This window comes from Ylistrum balloti, unplaced genomic scaffold (genome assembly GCF_031769215.1).
Source record: "Ylistrum balloti isolate Yb309-2 unplaced genomic scaffold, AGI_CSIRO_Ybal_v1 Utg370472, whole genome shotgun sequence".
In the NCBI taxonomy this organism is placed as follows: domain Eukaryota; kingdom Metazoa; phylum Mollusca; class Bivalvia; order Pectinida; family Pectinidae; genus Ylistrum; species Ylistrum balloti.
The window spans coordinates 19,021-43,714 of record NW_026782310.1 but is presented as its reverse complement, the minus strand read 5'-3'; the positions used below and the strand labels follow the sequence as shown (position 1 = coordinate 43,714).

The 24,694-nt window shown below is 37.1% G+C and overlaps 1 protein-coding gene across 1 annotated transcript; it reads right to left on the bottom strand.

The window, feature by feature from the left end:
- Positions 1–679: 679 nt before the first annotated feature.
- LOC132555336 (NPC intracellular cholesterol transporter 1-like) lies at positions 680–24,461 on the bottom strand (the record flags this gene model as incomplete). The annotated part of the gene is made up of 15 exons (XM_060219685.1): positions 24,361–24,461; positions 15,086–15,332; positions 11,236–11,309; positions 10,896–11,012; positions 9,760–9,883; positions 9,495–9,595; positions 9,094–9,214; positions 8,347–8,470; positions 7,868–8,040; positions 4,308–4,559; positions 3,799–3,973; positions 2,942–3,106; positions 2,531–2,658; positions 1,211–1,363; positions 680–805 (listed from the first exon to the last, which is right to left on the bottom strand). Coding segments are annotated over exons 1-15 (2,181 nt in total), but the record flags the coding sequence as incomplete, so codon positions are not given.
- Positions 24,462–24,694: the final 233 nt, after the last annotated feature.

The window sequence follows — 24,694 nt, the reverse complement described above, 5'->3', positions numbered from 1 at the left end:
TGAAAGAAATGATGACTAAGTAAAAAAGAACAGGCCGCTAACAGACTCTTTATCTGACCTTCAAACTACATAAATATGTATAAATATAGATAGACCCAATCACAGACTCTTTATCTGACCTTCAAATTACATAAATATGCATAAATACAGATAGACCCAACCACAGACATTTTATCTGACCTTCAAATTACATAAATATGCATAAATATAGATAGAACCAATCACAGACTCTTTATCTGACCTTCAAATTACATAAATATGCATAAGTACATATAGACCCAATCACAGGCTCTTTATCTGACCTTCAAACCACATAAATATGCATAAATATAGATAGACCCAATCACAAACTCTTTATCTGACCTTCAAACTACATAAAAAAAACATATAAACATTTACAAAGGCAGACCCACTCGCAGGCTATTTTTCAGACCTTCAAAATACATAAATATACAGAGAGACACAGACCAACTCTAAGCTCTTTAACTGACGTTCAAACCACAAATAAACATTAATAGCGACACAACCACTCATAGGCTCTTTATATGACCTTCAAACTATACAAATATACATCCAGGAATCACACAAATTTTCACAGTACAGTTAAGTAAGAGCCCTTGGAAATCAAATTTTTTACCTAATCCAGTATACAAGGGAGACATTCACTGTTATGACCTACCAGTGTAAAGAGGACACAGGACAGGACCATAAGGCTGGTGAAGAGGTTGGCGATAAGTACGAGACATACAATAAACACACAGACAGCAGCTAGTGCCAGGTTCCTGTACAACTCCATCTGGATAACCTGAAATGTAATATCACGTAATTTAACAGTTCTGTTACTATTAAACATTGTCAACAATCACATCATTGTATACTTTCTCATCAGGCTTTGTGTTACATTGTATAAATCTATGCCAAGAGATGTTTTCTAATTTATAATTAAATGTAATATTGAACTTTGACCTTCAAACATATGTTTTTAACAAGAAGTAATATATGAAATTTAACTTGTGTCATCACTTAAGAGACTTGAATGAGGTGCCAATTCAGCAATTACTTTACATAACATTTTAAGGTATAAGAATAAAGGAAACAAATGCAGGAAAGCCTTGAGAGCAGAAATCTATAATGCTCTGTGATGTCATCAAAAGCCAACATTATTGTTCATTAATTAATTAAATTATATTTGAGATAAGCTGTGGAATACCTTGTTTGTGTACCATCGTAAGTAGAATCTTCCATAGGCGAAACAATTTTCATTGGGGAAGAGTCCCGACACGATGCCCATAGTGTCGTCCATAGCTTTAATTTTGCTAGACGAGTCAGTTAACACTATGTGTGTGTATCTAATGAAGGATGCCTACAAAATAAAGTCTCCTATTAGCATAGACTCTTTGTGATAACTTATCCATGGTAAAAGTTCTCCATGTTTTTGTAGTGACCATCTCTGGCAGCATAAGCAGTCAAGAGAAGTAAAGTTTATATATCTAAATTCAATACAATACTGGTATTTCTTGTACTTTAATATTGAAATGAACAAGATTAATAAAAACACAGTCAAAGAAGTGAACAAACTCTAGGTAAAACATCATCAGAAGCTACATAAAACAAGCGTTTCCTACTTCAGTTTAGATTGGTCAATTTATAATGACAGTGATAATAAAGATTTTAGAATACTAGTTTAGTAAAGTGCCATTTCCACCTGCAGTTTTCACGATAACAGAAACCTGTCCCCTAGGGTGTCTAACAAGCTACAGATACTGAACAGCAATCTTTCCTATTTATTGGGTTAGAGAAAAATCATCTCATTTGATCAGAGAAGCAAGACAGAATAACTAGCTTTGGCTTCAAATTAGACATTTGAATCCTGCCTCTTTGTTTATATTTTTATGTCTGGCCAAGAAATGGATGAACAGATCACTTGTCTTTTTCCTGGACCATATCACAGACAGGCAGTGGACCTAGGACCATGATGTTAGAACATGAAGACAGGCCAAGGGCTCCTAGGACACCATATTTAACATGCTGACCTAGAACTCCTGGGCAATGATATTGAACTTAGGCCAAGGAATCCTGGGTCATGATTTTGAACTTACAGATGCGCCAAGCTCCTTAACCCAGATATCAATCCTCACAGTCAGGACATGAACTCCTGTAACATTGAACTGACAGACGTGCTATGAACTCCTTGGCTGTTATATTGAACTTACAGATAGGGCATGAACTTATGTGCTGTTTTATTGAACTTACAGACAGGCTATGAATTGGGTCGTGATATTAAACTTAGAGACAGGCCGATGATCCCTGGGTGATGATAATGAGCTTGCAATCATGACGTAGACTCCTGGGCTGTGTTATTGAACTTACAGACATGATGAGGACCAATGGGCAGTGGAATTGAACTTACAGACAGGGCGAGCACCATTGGACTATGATATTGAACTTACAGACAGGGCGAGCACCATTGGACCATGATATTGAACTTACAGACAGGGCAAGCACCATTGGACTATGATATTGAACTTACAGACAGGCCAAGGACTCCGGAATTGTTGGTGAACACCAGTTCGCTCCTGTGACGCAGTCCTGTAGCCTCAGTCGTCACAAACTCATATAACAGGTCGTAGAAATTTACAGAGGAACTTGGATATTTATCTAGAAAAAATTAATTTAATCAAGTTTAATTCATTGGCACCTTTAAAGAAATACATTTAAATTTCTCCAGATAATAATTTTGGTTTTACCAGGGTCTACGCTTTTTGTATTGATGACTGGTTTCTATGACATCAACTGGGAATCCATACTAAAAAGGGCCAATTCTCCTCACAAAATATGTGGAAAATTAGGTATGTTATATAATCATAATTTTTTTTTAATTCTACTGTAGCGATGGTGCTTTCAAGCAGCCCAGGAAAGTACAAGAGTTTTACAAACTTACTGGCGTCCAGTCTGGAGGTGACGGAGGCTGTAGAGGTAGAGCTGAGCCAGTCTGTGAAGGACTTGAACCAGCTATCTGTTGTCCCTGAGGATATGTCACTGCTACCAGTTAGCTGAGTGTACAGGGAGTCAAACTGGGTCTTACTAGAAAAGTAATCAATATTCTCTGAAAAGATATAACATATTTCTCTAAATAGCAACGAGCCATTAGTTTGAGTCACCATGTTGTTACTCATCAAGTATTTATCATAACACTGTAAACAATGTGAGTCATCAGAAACAAAAGCTGGAACATCTGAACAATTCATGTAACTCACAAGATTCCATGTCTGTTAGCATTTTACATAACTCACTAGATTTTATAAATCTGATAATTTTATGTAAATCATTAGATGATGTGTCTATGAGGAGATATTGTAATTTCTACATCTCTTAAGCAACAGTTATAAATAAAAAGAAAGTGTAAGACAGTTTCCTGAGAATAAGTTTTGAAATAATTTAGGAAGATACATCCTCAAAAAATCTTATTCTAGAACACAATTTAACTTTTATTTGAAGTAACCATTACTGAACCTTTAATTAACACTCAATACAGTAGACTGCCGCTCGAGCCCCTGTGTTTAAGTATTCGTTACTGAACCTTTAATAAACACTCACTACAGTAGACTGCCACTCGAGCCCCTGTTTTAAATTATTCGTTACTGAACCTTTAATTATCACTCTCTACAGTAGACTGCCGCTCGAGCCCCTGTGTTTAAGTATTCGTTACTGAACCTTGAATTATCACTCTCTACAGTAGACTCCCGCTCGAGCCCCTGTGTTTAAGTATTCGTTACTGAACCTTTAATTAACACTCACTACAGTAGACTGCCGCTCGAGCCCCTGTGTTGAAGTATTCATTACTGGCACCGTCATACTTGTAGGGATAGGAGTCCGTTGGGATAAACCATATGGAGTTATTCTCCTGCTTCAGCTCCACAAAACCCCAAATACCGAAGCCCAGGAAGATGGCAGTCACAACCATAGCTGCTATCTATATTCAGTAAAATAAAATCTGCATTCCAAATTCTATAACGTATGCATTATTATCTGGTACTTCTGTATCAAAATCAAAACATTAACTGCTATACTACAGAGTGTATAAGCAGAATTTATTCTACAAAACTTGAAATTAAATGTTAATCTTAGCATTTGCAATGTATGTGTTTGTGTCCATTGATATGTAAGCACACTGTCAATAACAAATACATTTCCTGCTCTGAATGGAATGAAAAATATATTGTTAATCATATATGATTGTGAAGATAGAATTGCCTGAACCACACACTAAGCAGTCAGTATACAGAGGCAGGACGTAACGGAAATACCTTTACTGGTAAACGCATCAAATTTGGTGCGTAAAACTTCTTCATTGCTGCGACAAATAATTCTGTTTTACTGCATTCGTTTGGCTGATAGTAAGCATTGTGCCTGTAGCAACATATACATGCATTTCTGTCATCATCACGTCTCTTAGCACTCAAAGCAATACAGCCGACGTAAAATGTCGCCGCCAACAGGAACAGGGCAAATATGCCCAGGCAGCAAAACACACAGAAGGACCGCAGCGCTGGCAGTACCTCGAAAGGAAGTCAAAATATTGGTGAAAGAGAATGGTTAAGATGATCTTTATATATTGTGTGACAAATAAATTGCACCTCCACAATAGATCTGTAGTTGGACTCCCTGATCAAAATACCGATGAGTATTAATGTGTCTTTTTATAATGTAATATCAAAACACAGCATTACTTACTGTGGTGTCAAAGCATCTATCTGAGCAAGTAAACCAGAAATTGGCTGTATCTGATCATGATTCTACTGAGGGCACTTAAAATTGCAGTGCACTTCTCTTGTAAAAGAAAAAGCTCTAACTCTGACTTATAAACATTTTTGATATCAATTTTTCACTTTCAATATTTTTATTTGTTGCACTAGAGAAAGAAGCAAATTAATTTTTTGGATTTTATTTTTTGTTTTTGTTTTTTATTCGCAATTGTTATTTCTGGTCCTGATTGACGCAGTCACACAATTTTTACTTTCTCCTTTGTCTAATTGGCCGATCGACAACGCAAAAATAACCACGCCTACCGAAAATCAAGGGAGGCTACTCTCACCATCTCCGACAAACAAAATGTCGTCAGCATTGAACGTCATTCCCGATGATATTGGACTTAATTATACTTTTAACGTATCGTTGAAGAAAAAATTAAAAGCGAACGGTTTCGTGTCTGGGTCATACTTTCAACGAGCGTCCTTCCAAACAAGAAACGATGATACAGTTGAAATTAATGGCCATGTTTTCCCCAGTCAGCGGAAAATTTGGGGAGATATACCATCTACGACCTGTTTTCAGTCGAATATTATGAGGTTTTCCTTTTTAAATAAGGTTTACATGGCAAATCACTGCATTTATTCAATATATATACCAATCAATAGGGAATTCAAAATACTAAATTTGTATCTATGAATTACAGCCCTTTCCGTTGTTGAAGGAGTAAAAACTGTCTTTTTCATTTGACGCATATTGCCAGAACCGAGTAAGTCGCCACATTACTACAATCCGTTTTTCAGACGAGTATTTCTGAGACGGTTTTTTTTACTTTTTAAACTAAGTTTATATGTGGTAGCAGTGCAATAATTAAATAAAGAAATATACCGGTCGTTAGGGAATTTGATAACCTAAAATTATGTGTATATATATATTTTTTCCTCCTTGAATGACTCAGCCATGTTAAATGTTAAATCGAGTCGATTTCAGTCTCTTTTGGTATACTGTAACGTCACTGGTCACTTATTGGGTTTTCAGATTTTTACTCAACTGTTTCCGTGAAATCGATAATTTTGCCATTTTAACAGTCAATTTCGCTTTTATGGTTCATCTTTGAAAATTTTTATTTCTTGTAAAGTGGTCACAGTAACCTATATTTTCATATATATATATATATATATATATATATAAATTTTCGCTGAAGATACCCTTTAAACACCACACAATGTTGAATCTGTGTATGTTTTTTTCCTCTTTACATTTTTGTTAATAATTAAAAAGATAAAAAACAAAAAAACAAAACAAAGTTCAAGTGGTGTGATAGTTTTCTATGGAGCAGACTTAATGAAATAAAAATAAAAACAGTCGCCATGCAGGGTTAGCTCAGTTGGTAGAGCATAGGCTCCACGACCAGAAGGGTGCAGAGGGCCAGGTGGGTTTGAATCCCCGCAGCAGCAATTTCTTTCCCTTGAAAATTCACCTCTCATCTCTGTTTCAAGTGGGAATGAAGTGGTAAACCCCAAAGAAACAAACAAAACAAGTTTGCGTTTACAGTCATATAAAGTCTTTATAAAATGGCCACCAAGATACATTACTGATATAATGGTTACTTTCTAAACTGGCATTAAATTCTTAAATTTTTGGTTTTTTATGTATATCATGTTAATGTTTTTTTTTCATCAAGAATGTTAATACCTTATTGGAAGACTTTAAAATTTTATTTCAACTGTTTAACCATAACAGTAAACACTCATATTATCACAGACCATTCACAAAGTAAAACTTTGTAAAAGAGCAGAAACATGTCCAGATAATTTCATTTCCCTTCATTCAATAAATATCCGAAAATGGTCAGTCCGAAATCAAGCTTGTTTATAAATACACACATTAACATGCGGCTTATTAGCACATGAGAGAGGATTATAAAACTTATGCTAGCAAAATTTTGAGTGAAAAAAAATACTGATGTTCATTGAGTCTGTGAATATTTACGCACTTTTGAGCAGACATAAAAATAAAAAAAAAAAAAAATGCTTTAATCTAGAAGGACACCGCAGGATCTCCTCGTTAAGTTGATACTTAGGCCGTCCGCACAATCGGAGCCAAGATTTTCACTTCTCATGCTTCATCTGAGATTTGGGAAACGGTATGAACACAACACCTCCCTCTAATCGCTCTGGGTAGCGAAATCGGTGTTGCAAGTTCCCCAGCAGCAACGTTTCACCATTGTCGGAGAATGTCGGAGTAGCGAAACGTAAACACAGAGGCGAATACTACCCGCGATCTGATTGGCTAAACCGCGCTGTCAATCAAAAGCTGTCGATCGGCCAATTACTGAATGATTCCCAATACTAACTCAATAATAACCAGCACCAGTCCAACACAATCCAATCCTACTCAATACTATACATCACTCAAGATTAAACACTGTTCGTCTACCACTGATGGAATAATCAGACAAATTTGACCAAGGTCCTGTGACAATGAATACAGTAAATCTATTCACAGACTTTGTTTAACTTCATCAAAGCGCCTATCAAACATACACATCATGATTCTAGATATCTGATTCAACAAAACAGTAGTTGGACTATTTTAACAAATTTGACCTTAAATATGGGTCATTCATTTTTGTTTACTTTGTCAGGCTTTATCCAAGGAAAATATCAGCCAAAATCGTGAAATCAAAATCACGAACCTTGGCCTTTTGATTAATCAGAAGACGTTATTGGAGTCTTTTAACAAATTTGACTTCTGTCACCATGGATATGGGTCGAGGTCATTTCTTTTCGTAAGCTTTGTTGCATTTCATTCCAGTAATCTACATGTCGTCTATGTTGACAAGTTGGCAATGGCCTTTTGGCTACTAAAGAAAACTTGTTGAAAGAAGAAAACTGAAGCATGATGAACAACAGACGGAGAAACGGACAATTAATGAAGCATTGCCAGAAGCATTATGTCACTTGGCCCGTCCAGCAAGGTGAGCTAACAACTGGACAGCTATACATGATACAAAACAGACATTTTTTCTAGTTATTTCATTACATGTATATAGTATTTAATTTTTAGTGTTTTGTCTGCTCTATTACAGCCACATCTATCTGTTCTCAACACTTACTGTTGTAGCACCAATTCCAAAAGCACACATATCAGTGATGGATGTGACAGTGATAGAAACTCCAGCATGTTTTAGGGTCATTGCCATACGCTCATGAACTGGTCGGTCTTCATACCCTGCAGGTAAACTTTTGTAGGCACCCATGATTACAAACAGATCATCCACTCCAATACCTGTCATAAAACATTGAAGAAGCAGGGTTATCTTCTCCGCGAATTGGTCTTTAATAACTTACTCCAGATACATCAGTAAAGCTACATTAAAAAACTTACATTTGTACACATAAAGAGCTCTAACACTAAATAAATATTACAGTTGTTTTTGTAGAAAATTAACTACTTACAATTTTACACAAAATCCTTGAAAATATTCAACTTTTAAAAAAATGTACACAACAACATCCAAATGTATCAGAGAGTAGTCATGACAAGTAATACTGATAAAATTCTTCGTACAATTGATGGAGAAGTGATACTTACCCAACAGCAAGAAAGGAAGGATAGAATGTAGTGGAGTGTAATTCCAGCCTGCAGCAGATGCCAGTCCATAAGAAAATCCCAGTGATAACCCTATCACCAGAATACCACACACGGAAATACCAAGCTGTAATCAACAAGCAAAAGAGTAACAAAGGACATCTGTCTGTATGTACTAACATTAGGATATCTGTCTGTATGTACTAACAACAGTGTATCGTCTGTATGTACTAACAACAGTGTATCTGTCTGTATGTACTAACATTAGGATATCTGTCTGTATGTACTATCATTAGTGTATCTATCTGTGTGTACTAACATTAGGATATCTGTCTGCATGTACTAACATTAGGACATCTGTCTGTATGTACTAACATTAGGATATCTGTCGGTATGTACTAACATTAATGTATCTGTCTGTATGTACTAACATTAGGACAACATGTCTGTATGTACTAACATTAGGATATCTGTCTGTATGGACTAACATTAGTGTATCTGTCTGTATGTACTAACAACAGTGTCTGTATGTACTAACATTAGGATATCTGTCTGTATGTACTAACATTAGGACATCTGTCTGTATGTACTAGCATTAGGACATCTGTCTGTATGTACTAACATTAGGATATCTGTCTGTATGTACTAACATTAGTGTATCTGTCTGTATGTACCAGTATACCACTGACATTTTTGTTTCAGAAAAGTGTAAAAATTCTGTGTTAACATTGGATGCGTAGTTGGCATTACCCCGAAGTCGAGACAGTTGAATCTTCCCAGGATGATGATGATATAAATAATAACTATCATGTATCCAGCACTTAGTAAAAATACATCGCCACGTATTGAGTCACTAGCTACATCTTCAAAACTGAAAGAAGAAAAAACTCCAATATCAGACATGTATATATACATAGGTTAACAACACAACGTTAGTGCCATTACAATGACACGACTCATTAGAATTCAAAATGACCAAGCTGTTTTCTTTAAATTTTTCACATTGAATAGCAATATCAATATTTCTTCAGTACGTTGAAAATATTGCCATCTTTAACCTCATCTACCTGGTATATGTAGTTACAATCATTGTTATGAAATGTCAGCACACAAGGAAAAATCAAATTCAAGAACAAAGAACACATTGATACCTCCTGGTGGCCAAGACGTAGTAATTGGTGATTGAGCTGTCTTGTAAGTTCAGTACTAGGGACACTGCTTTAGATTCCCAGTCCTTGGATTCTTCTTCGCTCTAATACATACAAGTAATATTTGAGATAGTACCATTATCTACAGTAGATCATAGGTACTTAATTGTATTGTATACAACTTCTACAAGTATCCATTTTCTTCAAGATTCCAGATAAGATTGTCAAAAATCTTAAAATTCTTTTGAAAATTGATAAAGATACTTACTGCTCTATCTCCTTTTAGATAGAAGGTCATTTTAGCTGCTCTAGCAACACTGACTGTGGTGCCTGTACTGTAGATTATACCTCCTAAGGCTGTAGTTACGTCATACATCCGACCATACAGGGGACTGCAAACATACAGCTAAAAGTTACATCACACTTGTACTGTATAATCTTAAGTAATTGTAATCTAGCCATGACCTTACTTAGGTTTCATTTTTATGAGATTTGATTGTGATAAAAGGTTTCTACAAGTTTGTATTGTTACAGAATATGATGAAATACCTGTATGAAAATGAATGACAGATCTTTTCTTAAATTTTCAAATTTTTGTATTATCATTTTTTTGTGAATATTCCCGAAGCACTTCTTTTTATCTCTTTCTATTCTCTCTTCTGCTGCTATTATTGTAAATAATTATCATTCTTAGAATAATAACAATCATTTTCTGTCTAAGTAAGTTGTAACAAGGACCTTCATTTTCACATCAAGAAATAAGACATTAAGTCATTTCAGGAACAATGCGACCTATTGTGCTCAATCAAAGGATTACCTTACTGTGGCACTGTTCACCTATTAAACACTAGAGCCTACCTTACTGTGGCATTGTTCACCTCCAACACTAGAACCTACCTTACTGTTGCATTGTTCACCTTCAACACCAGAACCTACCTTACTGTGGCATTGTTCACCTCCAACAATAGAACCAACCTGACAGTGGTACTGTTCACCTCCAACATTAGAACCTACCTTACTGTGGCATTGTTCACTTTAAGCACTAGAACCTACCTTACTGTGGCATTGTTCACTTTAAGTACCAGAACCTACCTTACTGTGGCATTGTTCACTTTAAGCACCAGAACCTACCTTACCGTGGCAGTGTTCACTTTCCTCACTAGAGCCTACCTTACAGTGGCAGTGTTCACTTTCAACACTAGAACCTACCTTACTGTGGCTTTGTTCACCTTCAACACCAGAACCTACCTTACAGTGGCGGTGTTTACTTTCGACACTAGAACCTACCTTACTGTGGCAGTGTTCACGTTCGACACTAGAACCTACCTTACAGTGGCAGTGTTTACTTATGACACTAGAACCTACCTTACAGTGGCACTGTTACCTTTCAACACTAGAACCTACCTGACAGTGGCAGTGTTGATGGTGTTGAGAATGTCAGAGGCACTAGCTCCAGTGATGCTGGCATGATTGTAACTCCACAGTTCTAAGACGCTGTTCACCAAACAGTTTGAGCCAGCACTAACAATGATTTTAGTATACATTATTGACTTCTAAACTGATAAAAAGAGCGAAGCAATAGATAATTAACTATACATTTAGTTGTCAACAATTTGTTATAGAAAAACTTTACAGGAACAATTCCACAAAGTTCTTGATAAGAAGAAAATATAATTATTGACCAAAGAGTACAAACATCCATTGTAAATGAAAACCTCTAGTGTGGTAGATAAGCATTGCTCACTTAAAACATATGTCTGTGTAACTGCTACCTGCAGACGTTGTCAATGTAAGACTGCTGTTGTAGAGACTGTTCATCTGAAAGAACAATAAAACCAATCTGAAAGTTTACAACAAAATATAAATACCTCATATACAGAAAACTATTTCAATTGAATTTCTTACATTTCTCAATAAAAGAATCAATAATTTTGATATTAGAGACTAACATGTCTCAGATTCAAAAAGTCTCTCAGTAAATCTCTCTTAATTAAACCATGGTTGAGATTAATGTAGATTGAGGTACATCACTAAAGAAACTACAGAGTATCTGGAAAGGTGGGTGGTACAGCTAGACTGTACTACAGGGTGTGTGGTAAAGCTAGACTGTGCTACAGGGTGCGTGGTACAGCTAGACTAAGCGACAGGGTGTGTGGTACAGCTCGACAAAGATACAGGGTGTGTGGTTCAGCTAGACTAAGCAACAGGGTGTGTGGTACAGCTAGACTGTGCTACAGGGTGTGTGGTACAACTAGACTGAGCTACAGGGTGTGTGGTACAGCTAGACTGAGCTACAGGGTGTGTGGTACAGCTAGACTGAGCTACAGGGTGTGTGGTACAGCTAGACTGAGCTACAGGGTGTGTGGTACAGCTAGACTCAGCTACATAGTGTGTGGTACAGATAGACTGAGCTACAGTATATCAGGTAGTGTCAGACTGAGCTACAGGGTGTGTGGTACAGCTAGACTGAGCTACAGTATATCAGGTAGTGTCAGACTGAGCTAAAGGCTGTGTGGTACAGCTAGACTCAGCTACATAGTGTGTGGTACAGATAGACTGAGCTACAGTATATCAGGTAGTGTCAGACGGAGCTACAAGGTGTGTGTAACAGCTACATTGAGCTACAGGGTGTGTGGTACAGCTAGACTGAGCTACAAGGTGTGTAGGACAGGTAGACGGAGCTACAAGGTATGTGGTACAGCTAGACTGAGCTACAGTATATCAGGTAGTGTCAGACTGAGCTACAGGGTGTGTGGTATACCTAGACTGAGCTACAAGATGTGTGGTACAGCTGGACTGAGCTACAGTATATCAGGTAGTGTCAGACGGAGCTACAGGGTGTGTGTAACAGCTAGATTGAGCTACAGGGTGTGTGGTACAGCTAGACTGAGCTACAAGGTGTGTAGGACAGCTAGACGGAGCTACAAGGTATGTGGTACAGCTAGACTGAGCTACAGTATATCAGGTAGTGTCAGACTGAGCTACAGGGTGTGTGGTATACCTAGACTGAGCTACAAGATGTGTGGTACAGCTGGACTGAGCTACAGTATATCAGGTAGTGTCAGACGGAGCTACAGGGTGTGTGTAACAGCTAGATTGAGCTACAGGGTGTGTGGTACAGCTAGACTGAGCTACAAGGTGTGTAGGACAGCTAGACTGAGCTACAAGGTGTATGGTACAGCTAGACTGAGCTACAGTATATCAGGTAGTGTCAGACTGAGCTACAGGGTGTGTGGTATACCTAGACTGAGCTACAGGGTGTGTGGTACATCTAGACTTAGCTACAGGGTGAGTGGTACAGCTAGACTAAGCTTCATGGTGTATGGTACAGCTAGATTGAGCTACAGGGTTTTTGGTACAGCTAGACGGAGCTACAGTATATCAGGTAATGTCAGACTGAGCTACAAGGTGTGTGGTACAGCTAGACTTAGCTACAGGGTGAGTGGTACAGCTAGACTGAGCTTTATGGTGTGTGGTACAGCTAGAATGAGCTACAGGGTGTGTGGTACAGCTAGACTGAGCTACAGGGTGAGTGGTACAGCTAGACTGAACTACAGTATATCAGGTAGTGTCAGACTGAGCTACAGGGTGTGTGTTACATCTAGACTGAGCTACAGGGTGTGTGGTACAGCTTGACTTAGCTACAGGGTGAGTGGTACAGCTAGACTGAGCTACAGGGTGTGTGGTACAGATAGACGGAGCTACAGGGTGAGTGGTACAGCTAGACTGAACTACAGTATATCAGGTAGTGTCAGACTTAGCTACAGGGTGTGTGGTACAGCTAGACTGCACAACAGTATATCAGGTAGTGTCAGACTGAGCTACAGGGTGTGTGTTACATCTAGACTGAGCTACAGGGTGTGTGGTACAGATAGACGGAGCTACAGGGTGAGTGGTACAGCTAGACTGAACTACGTGTTGTGTGGTACAGCAAGACTGAGCTACAGGGAGTGTGGTACAGCTAGACTGAGCTACAGGGTGTGCGGTATAGTTAGACTGAGCTACAGGGTGAGTGGTACAGCTAGACTGAACTACAGTATATCAGGTAGTGTCAGACTGAGCTACAGGGTGTATGGTACAGCTAGACTGAACTACAGTATATCAGGTAGTGTCAGACTGAGCTACAGGATGTGTGTTACAGCTCGACTGAGCTACAGGGTGTGTGGTACAGATAGACTGAGCTACAGGGTGAGTGGTACAGCTATACTGAACTACATGGTGTGTGGTACAGTTAGACGGAGCTACAGTATATCAGGTAATGTCAGAGAGAGCTACAAGGTGTGTGGTACAGCTAGACTGAGCTACAGGGTGTGTGGTACAGATAGACTGAGCTACAGGGTGAGTGGTACAGCTAGACTGAACTACATGTTGTGTGGTACAGCAAGACTGAGCTACAGGGTGTGCGGTATAGTTAGACTGAGCTACAGGGTGAGTGGTACAGCTAGACTGAACTACAGTATATCAGGTAGTGTCAGACTGAGCTACAGGGTGTGTGTTACAGCCCGACTACTGAGCTACAGGATGTGTGGTACATCTAGACTGAGCTACAGGGTGTGTGGTACAGCTGTACAGCTAGATGAGCTACTGAGCTACAGGGTGTGTGGTACAGCTAGAATGAGCTACAGGGTGTGTGGTACAGCTAGACTGAGCTACAGGGTGATGGTACAGCTAGACTGAACTACAGTATATCAGGTAGTGTCTACAGGTGTGTGCTACAGTACAGCTAGATTGAACTACAGGGTGTGTGGTACAGCTAGATTGTGTGTTAGCTACAGGGTGTGTGGTACAGATAGACTGTGCTACAGTTTTCCTGGTAGTGTCAGACTGAGCTACAGGGTGTATGGTACAGCTAGACTGAACTACAGTATATCAGGTAGTGTCAGACTTAGCTACAGGGTATGTGGTACAGCTAGACTGAACTACAGGGTGAGTGGTACAGCTAGACTGAACTACATGTTGTGTGGTACAGCAAGACTGAGCTACAGGGTGTGCGGTATAGTTAGACTGAGCTACAGGGTGAGTGGTACAGCTAGACTGAACTACAGTATATCAGGTAGTGTCAGACTGAGCTACAGGGTGTGTGTTACAGCCCGACTACTGAGCTACAGGATGTGTGGTACATCTAGACTGAGCTACAGGGTGTGTGGTACAGCTTGACTGAGCTACAGGGTGTGCGGTACAGCTAGATTGAACTACAGGGTGTGTGGTACGGCTAGATTGAGCTACAGGGTGTGTGGTACAAGTAGATTGAGGCACAGGGTATGTGGTACAGCTAGACTGAGCTACAGGAGTGCCAGACCAAGCTATAGGATGTGAGGTAGCACCAGATTGAGCTGCAGGGTGTAATATTAAGCTAGACTAAGCTATAAAAAGTGTAATAAAGCTACATTGAGCTAGAGGATGTTTGATATGCAACATTGAGCTACAGGATTTGTAGTAGAGCTAGAGTGACCTACAGGATGTGTGGTAGAGCTAGATTGACCTAAAGGTAGGTGGGGAGGTCATCTTAGACGGAGATACTTGATGCATGGCAAGTGTGAAGTTCTCCCCAGCCTTAGATACTGGATGTGTGTTAGATGACTAAAAAAACTTACTGCTTGAATAGCTCCTGTTGTTAAAACATTTCCAGAGACAAATATGACACTGACTATGCGTAGAGTACTGGGAAAGTTGACAGAAACCCATTCCTTGTACTTGCATACATCAGCATCTGGTGGCACCCACAGGGATTCAGAATATGTATTTTCTGTAAAGTTGATCACACCCACAGCAAATATCCCCACTAAAAAAGCACTCAGCACCACAGTCTTCAGTGGATGGGTACCAATCAGCAATCCTAGGCTGAAAGAAAGATTAAATACATAGTTAATTATTAGGGAATACAGACATGTTCCTTAGTGGTTAGAGTATCACATATTAAGGCAAACCAATCTCAAATATATATGCTTCAGAAACACAAAAACAAGTCATCAATATTTCGGAAATGTTCAATTTCTTTGCTGGAAAATCGTATTTAAAGAAGAAATCCAGGTAGTTGTATAATGAATAAAATCATAACAGATTATACTAAGGCCAGTCTAAATAAAAGGTGTTTTTCCATTGAATCCCATTACATCAAGCAGAAGCATGATGTTCCATCTATCTCTATATCATGCGATCAGCTCTGTACAAACATTTGCAAACCAACATTTTTTTCCTCATTGTGTCATCAATAATTGACAGCAGACCCACATTAATCGTTTTGTTAGGTCTACTATTATTTCACACATACATCAGTATGAATCTAAAACCACTTCCTTCGAGAATTCCCGTTTGTACCTGGCTTGGAATGGAAGTATTTGTGGCCTACATTGTAATATTTAGGTCACAATGACATATCACAGTCACCTCATCAACCTTCAGATATCAGTATGTCACTACCTGGCTAGGGATGGATGTACCAGTGACCTACATTGTTATGTTAAAGATCAGTACATTTGTACCTAGCTAGGGATGGATGTACCAGTGACCTATATAATTATGTTAAAGATCACTATGCTTGTACCTGGCTAGGGATGGATGTAGCAGTGTCCTACATTGTTATGTTAGAAATCAGTACATTTGTTCCTGGCTAGAGATGGATGTTGCAGTGTCCTACATTGTTGTGTCAGAAATCAGTACATTTGTACCTAGCTAGGGATGGATGTAGCAGTGTCCTACATTGTTATTTTAGAAATCAGTACATTTATACCTAGCTAGGGATGGATGTAGCAGTGTCCTACACTGTTATGTTAGAAATCAGTACATTTGTACCTAGCTAGGGATGGATGTAGCAGTGTCCTACATTGTTATGTTACAGATCACAAAGACAGGTTCAACATATACAGCCTTCTCGTCAAACATCAGGAAGTTTGTAAGATGATATCTATATGCTCTCGTATAGAAATTATATATATTTATATATATCTCATATTGGAAAAACTAAGGTCACATAAAATTAAAGGAAACATTATTAGATCAAGGGCAAAGTGGGTAGAAGAAGGCGAAAAACCATCTAGCTATTTCTTTGGTTTAGAAAATCGTAATTACACTTCTAAAAGAATACCTAAGTTACTTTCTGATAATAATGAGTTACTAACACAACAAGAGGAGATATTAGGAGAGGTATATACAATTTACAAAGGTCTCTATGGAGGAGGGCAAAATATAGATCATATGGAAAATATTAACCTAAATGATTATATAAATTTCAATGATATACCTAAATTGACACAGTCTGAAGCAAATAACTTAGAAGGGGAGATAACTTATAAAGAAGATGGGAATACTTTAAAACTAATGAAAAACAACAAAAGCCCTGGTTCGGACGGCTTCACAGCAGAATTTTAAAAAATGTTTTTTGGGAAAATTAGGGGAATTCATTGTTAGATCAATTAATTATGGATATTGTACAGGACAATTATCTATTACACAAAGACAAGGTTTAATTACATGTATACCAAAGGCAGACAAACCCAGACACTTCATTAAAAATTGGAGACCTATATCTTTATTGAATGTAGTATATAAAATTGCTTCGGGTTCAATTGCCAATAGATTAAAAACTGTTTTTAGTAAATTAATTAATGACGATCAAACTGGCTTCCTTTCTGGTAGATACATAGGCATCAATACTAGACTAATATATGACATTATGAAATACACAGAGGAGCATGATTTACCTGGCATGTTGCTCATGATAGATTTTGCAAAAGCGTTTGACTCAATATCTTGGTCATTCATTGAAAAAGTTCTTATTTTCTTTGGTTTTGGTAATAGTATAATTAATTCGTTTAACACGTTACACAAAAATGCTCAATCAGCTGTAAATCAGAGGGGAGGGGCTGCAGACAGGGGGACCCAATCGCACCATATCAATTTATACTTTGTGCAGAGATTTTGGCAATTAGAATTAGGAAAAATTTTAACATAAAAATTTTTTTTTCCACTTCTATTATCACAATACGCAGATGATACTTCACTAATACTTGATGGATCCAAAAACTCGCTAAAAGAATCAATTAAAGAGCTAAATATGTTTGCAAAGTTTTCAGGTTTAAAAGTAAATGTTGATAAGACCCAGGTTATATGGATTGGGAATAAAAAAATTAGTGATGACAGTTTTTTTACCAGAATACAATTTGCAGTGGGGTAGGAGAAAATTTACCTTATTAGGGATAGAATTTAGTGTGAATCTCCACGAGATACCAAAACTTAATTTTGATAAAAAACTAATAAAACTAAAATCATTGCTAAGTACATGTAAGAGAAGGTCATTGACTCCGATTGGAAAAATTAATATAATTAAGTCGCTACTTATATCACAGTTTACTCATCTTTTCATTTCTTTACCTAATCCTGATAATGCCTTTTTTGCTAAACTTAATTCTTTGTTTTTTGAATATCTATGGAATGGGGGACCTGATAAAATCAAAAGGGAGATAATTGTGCAGAATTATGTAAATGGAGGTTTGAAAATGGTTGATTTTTTAGCCTTTTGTAATTCCTTAATTTGGATTAACTTGGATAAGAAGACTTTTCCAAACCACGGCTAAATGGCAGTATATTGTAAAATTTTACAGTAATATGGGTCTTATTGCAAATTGTGGGAGCGAGTACATTGAGAATTGTAGTAATAATTGTAGAAATGATTTTTGGAAAGACGCTTTCAAAATATTTCATCTCTTTAATAGTAAATACTACAATAATATTCATCAAGAACAGATACTAAAAACACCTTTGTGGTACAATAAAGAGATAAAGATAGCTGGTTTATCAGTGTTTTATAAGGAATTTTATAGCAAAAATATTTTTGTAATTAATGATTTAGTTAAAGACACAAACACTGGAGTTTTCTACATTTGGTGAATTTATTCAAAAATATAATGTAAATACAAACTTCCTGAAATATCAGAGTCTTCTGTCCTCAGTGAAGAAATTTATTTCTTCCCACAATACACATTTTCTTTTACCCACACTATCTTATCCTTACATTCCTGCTAATTTAGATCCTTTTCTTAAAGACAGTAAAGGCTCAAAAATTTTCTATGAAGCATTAATTAAGTCTAAACTGATTTCATCTGGAACCAGAAAATGGAATACATTATTTGAAGACATTGACAAACAAACATGGGAGAACTATTACAAGATGCCATTTAAAGTCACCACTAATACAAAACTTATGTGGTTCCAATACAGAGTTATTCACCACATTCTGACTACTAATGGTTTTTTTTTGTTTAAAATCAGAACAGTTATCTCCCCTCTCTGTACATTCTGTAAATCAGAACCTGAAACTATTATCCATATAATGTGGGAATGTCAAGAAGTACAAAAACTATTGCAAAGCTTTGAATCATTGTTAAATATTCTTCATATTCCTTTTTCTTTTAACAAGAAATCTTTTCTTTTTGGAATTATTTTTGATAAATTCTTACCCAGCAACCGAGTTGATAATGAAATTATTTTATTAATAAAACAGTATGTATATAAAACAAAATGTCTTCATAGCTCTTTAAGTTTAAATGTATTAATAAATATAATAAAGGACACTTATACAGTTCAAAAATACATAACAAATGGTAAAGTTGATAAAGCAAAGACAAAATTTGAAAACAAATGGAGAAAATGGGATGGTCTTATCAAGTTGTAACTCATAGCATCAGTGGCAAAAATCCATATTTGACAGCAATTTATTCAAGTCACATCTGCAGCTCCTTAGCATCCAATAAATAACCCATAGTAGCCCTGCACACACACAAAAAGATGAAATTATATATAATTAAAACAGAACTATTTTTTTTTCATTAGTTGTTGCTTGCCATCCCAACCACTAAATATCCTGTTGTTACTTATGTATATAGTCTTTTCTCTCTCTCTTTTTCTTCTTCCTTTCGAAAAAAAAAAAAAAAAAAACCAATACAATGAGTGTGCTGACTACATCTTGTTGATAGCTCGGTCGAAGTTAAATTGATCAGGCTGCACCTGAATGAAGCTGTTTCTTTTTTGTTTTTTTTATTTTTTATCCGCGAAAAAGTACAGGCTTAAGTAACAAGCTCATTATTATCTTATTTTATATGTATACATTCCTACGACTATATGCAAATATATTGTTTATCAGTCTGGTCTGTTTTTGTCTGGTCTGGTCTGGCCTGGTCTGGCCAGGTCTGATCTGGTCTAGTCTGTCTGTCTGTCTGTCTGTCTGTCTGTCTGTCTGAGTGTATGTCTGTCTGTGTGCGAGGGTATGTGTGAGGGTGTATGTGTTGATGGGTGAGAGTATGTATGAGTGAGGGTGTTAGTGGTGTTTAAGTACTTCAATATTGACCGTATATAAAACAATTTGTCTTTACATAAATATGTATGTGTGTATCTGCAAGGGAGAATGAATAGTGACTATGTATGAAACAATTTGTTTATACAGAAACATGTATGTGTGTACATGCAAGCAGAGACATATGTGTGTTATGTATGTCTCTGATGCAAAAGAGAATGAAAAGTGACTGTGGATGAAACAACTTGTTTATAGATAAGTATGTATATGTGTATACGCAAGGGAGAATGAATAGTGATTGTGTATGAAACAGTTTGTTTGTGTGTGTGTATGCATACAGTATATAGTTGTTTTTGATTGTTGTGTGTATGAGCATGTCTTGCTTGAGATATACAAACAATAGCTACTATAAGAGCTGTCATGTGTGTAAAGGTGTGTTTGGGCTTGCATGGATGAGCAATAGGCTGTTTCATTGCATATTCCCTCTCTGTATCAACTCATTGTATTGAATAAAATGATAAATTACAAAAAAAAAAAAAAAAAAAAATCTATATGCTCTCAGGTAAACAGCCACATGCTTGCTGCTATGCATAGACATATACTAGGTACATTGACATAAAAGATTTAATTAACTGGAAATCAATAATGGCCTCTAACAAATCCACAGCCATGTTGGTGAATCAAGTAGATACCGGTGTACCATGGTATTGTAAAGCATGGGAAAATGAACCGGGGTCAAAATATCGTAATGATGAAGTGAATCGTAGATCACTTCACCATTATGTTCAAATGAAACCCAACCCCCAACCCTCCAAGCCACTTTATATTTTGTTTTCAATCGATGTTCCTTCACTTAATTTCTTTCATTTAGGCAACACTTCCTTGTAGAATGTTGTACACCATTTTCCCCTGGTAGTCAATATTATCTGCAGTTCAGTAATATTTTATTGACATTGAATATCTACTTGTACAAACACCAGTAAGTAACACATGTACCTTTTGATAAACTGAAGTGATTCACGTAAAATTTGTGCCCTTAAGAAAAACTGTATTGAAGTTATCAACTCAAACTGGGATATTCTAAATCAGGAGTGAATCACAGGACACCCCAATCCAAGCGTTAAGATTAAACCTCAATGACACAGCTGATTTTCTGCTCCATAACATATAGCTTAGCTTTCACATCACAGTGTCCTGTGACGGGTGAAAAAGGGACAGGTTGTTAGATCAGAGAAGAAGGAAGAAAGTAATTAAAAAGATATTGGAAGCAGGAAGAAAGTAATTAAAAATATGTTGGAAAGAGATATATCAGCAAATAGATGACCAGACCACACTCAGTGGTTGGATGTCAAAGAGAGTGAAACGTGTGTTGATGTCTGTGTGAGGGTTGCTGGACAATAGTTTGTGGATGCAAGGTCCATTTAGAGTAATTAATTGATAGATGAAATCTGGAACCTTAGACTGAGAGTGGACATCAAAAAGGCTTTATTCAGATAGGTTAGTCCCACCTCTTCCCTATACAATTGACCAATAGGATAAGAGAATTGAGCTTGTGTAGGAATGACAGGAGACTGTTTTTATATATTAGATGAGATAGATAGAATAGGGAGTTAGTCAGTTTTGGAGTGAGAAATTAGAGATTTTAGAGAGATCGAGAGAAGCCGGGACACATCAGGAAAGTGAGAGAGAAATCAGGAGGAGAGAGATACAACATTGCTGTACAATGATTACAAAAAAGTAAGCTACAAATAAAACCGAAATGGAACTGTATATCTGTCTTATCCGTATGTAAATTCCCCAGTGGCACATCTAACAAGAACGATGTAGAGCACACGGTCAGATATTGGTGGAGAATCCGGGTACCAGGCGTAAACACCTACACCCTGGTATAGAAGCCTTTGAGGAAAGTATAAAGGAGAGTCAATGGAATGATCATCTGTGGGCTCTAGTAATTCCAACAGGCAGAAAAATGGCAGCAAAAGACAGTCTAGCAATATTAGAGAAGTTTGATGGCCAAGTTTGTGCCAAGATCTGGCTGGCAAAGTTTAATAAATTTAGTAAAATAAGAAAATGGAAAGATGAGGAGAAGGCCATACAGTTTTCTCTACTTCTAAAAGGGAGAGCAGAGAAATGGCTATACACTCTGCAAACAAGAAGTACAAGATGACTTCCAACAACTGCTGCAAAAGTTTAAAGACCGATTTTTCCCCAGTGAGCTTGACAGACCAACTCGAGTGAAAGAGTTTCTGGACTCGCGTCAGGCTGGGATGGAAATTCAGGAGTATGTGGAGTTAGTGCATGCCCGAGGGAGTGAGCTAGATAGAACTGAAAAAGAAATTTTTGATGTTCTGATTAATGGATTAGATGGAAGGGTGAAAATGTTTGTTCTCGGGAAGGAGGCGAAAAACATTGGGGACCTAATCAAGTTTGGGGCAATGGCTCAGTCAATTGGACATTCAGAGCACAGTACAGAGATGTCTGGAATTATACAAAACTTGCAACAAGAACTGTTACTATTAAAGAAGAAGTGTGAAACCAGCAAGCATGAACTTGAGATGTTAAAAAAACAACAACATCAATAGTGTGAGGCCATCGGACAGAAACAATAACGGACAAAGATCAAGACCATACAATCATTGTGGTAAGTACTAGCATGAGGCACACAAATGTCGGTTCCGTAATGCAGTGTGTTACCACTGTGACAGAAAGGGCCATATCAAGTCCATATGTAGATCTTTGAATAGGGATAAGATCAGGGAAAGGCAAAGTCAACGTAAATAGGGGTAGGCGCTTATCTTTAAAGGTAGAGACGGGCACATCAACAGTGAGCTATATGATATTAAGGAAAATGGGAGAAAGGTTAAAGAAAACAGTCAGGAAATAAAATTAAATGAAAATGATTATCAGATACAGGTCAGGATAGGGCATAATACTTATGTAGCACTGGTAGATACAGGAGCACAAGGTATTTCATGTATCGATAGAAAAATATTTGAGGCAACCAATCTTGGAAAGAAGTTTGGAATAGAAAAGTAATATTTTAAATGCTTGTATAGCGCTAATGGTGGCGATATTGGGATCTCAGGAAAGGTGACAAACCCCATCTCTGTAGGGCATCTGGAGATGACACAAACTTTCCAGGTGGTTGAGAGGTTAAGCTTCCAAATTATTCTTGGCACTAAGTTTTTGAAAAAAGCATAAAGCAAAGGTAGAATGTGGGAATAGTAGCTTGGAACTTGAGGAAGGTATTGCCATAGTACACAATAAGAGCAAAAGGCGGACAAGTTTGGCTAGATTGGCTTGTAATATACATATAGCTCCTAAGTCGGTTTCAATGGTGCCAGTGAAAACTAAAAAGAAGGAAAAAGGGTTCAAGTTATTAGGACCAGTCTCCAGTCTTCCATCTAGATATAAGGTAATGCCCATTTAGTGTAATTAATTGATAGATGAAATCTGAAACCTTAGACTGAGAGTGGACATCTAAAAGGCTTTATTCAGATAGTTTAGTCCCACCTCTTCCATATACAACTGACCAATAGGATAAGAGAATTGAGCTTGTGTAAGAACAACAGGAGACTGTTTTTATATATTAGATGAGATAGATAGAATAGGGAGTTAGTTTTGGAGTGAGAGATTAGAGAGATTAGAGAGATCGAGAGAAGCCGGGACACATCAGGAAAGTGAGAGAGAAATCAGGAGGAGAGAGATACAACATTGCTGTACAATGATTACAAAAAGTAAGCTACAAATAAAACCGAAGTGGAACAGTAAATCCGTCTTATCCGTATGTTAATTTCCCAGTGGCAGATCAAACAAGAACGATGTAGAGCACACGGTCACAGTTCCATAAACTTAATAGTTACCGGGCCTATAATACCACGTCTGTTTACATACCAACAAGACTGTTTTAGTTTCCCATACTGAAGCTCGAACATTATCTCATGAATAATTCGACAATGTTGATACAAACACTGTAACCAAACTACAATTTATTTTCAGGGGCCCTTTTCAACTTTATTGCTAAAACTATGGGTCCCACAATGTAAATTTTACTGGTATGTTCAGAAATTTTACGAATTCCATCATAATTTTATGAGTACAGGACTCAAGGCTTACACACAGATTGATTACTGCAAACCTACATGATATTTCTGAGATACAAAAACTACTTTTTATTGCATTTTTACCACTAAAATATAGGGAAATATGTTGATAAATGACATGCATTCATGAAACACCAAACATAGATCTTCTTAAAAAATTGACCAATCAAAAAATGTATTAAAAAATTGAAATATAATGGACAGAATATTAAAGTTTTCAGTAATAAAAATATGTCTCACTCATGTAGCTAACATTTAGGTATGTTCACTTATGCTGTAGAACTCGTAAAGAAACATAACTGATTTATCATTGAAAAGAAACTGTTAGAGCGTTGTTTACCATAAACCTTTGATATTTGGTTATATGAATCACTACAATTTTGGCCCCAGCCATTCCTAGAGTACTAAAATGACACTTGTTGATGTGTTTACTTACCACTGTACCAGTTGATGGACATTTGGTCGAGAGTTTACTTACCTATAAAATCCATTTTCCATTGAGGATGTAATCTTATTGAATATTCTTTGGATGATGAATGGTTTATTTTCTTGTCCATGGCTGTTGTTTGGTGCTGCCATATTTATATTTCAGTGTGTCAGTATTATTGTTCCAGTGCTAATATTTCCTGTGCTTTTGTGACGTATATCCTTCAATTCGCTGCTTTCTTGGTTACCACCAAGAGCTACTTTCAGCTACACCTGAGGAAACAGTGTACAAGTATACCGTGTAAAACACATTATATCAACGTGTTTTTAACTATTTATACCCGTTTATAATCGCTTCAGTGATTCCACTGTAGGTCATGCTGGTT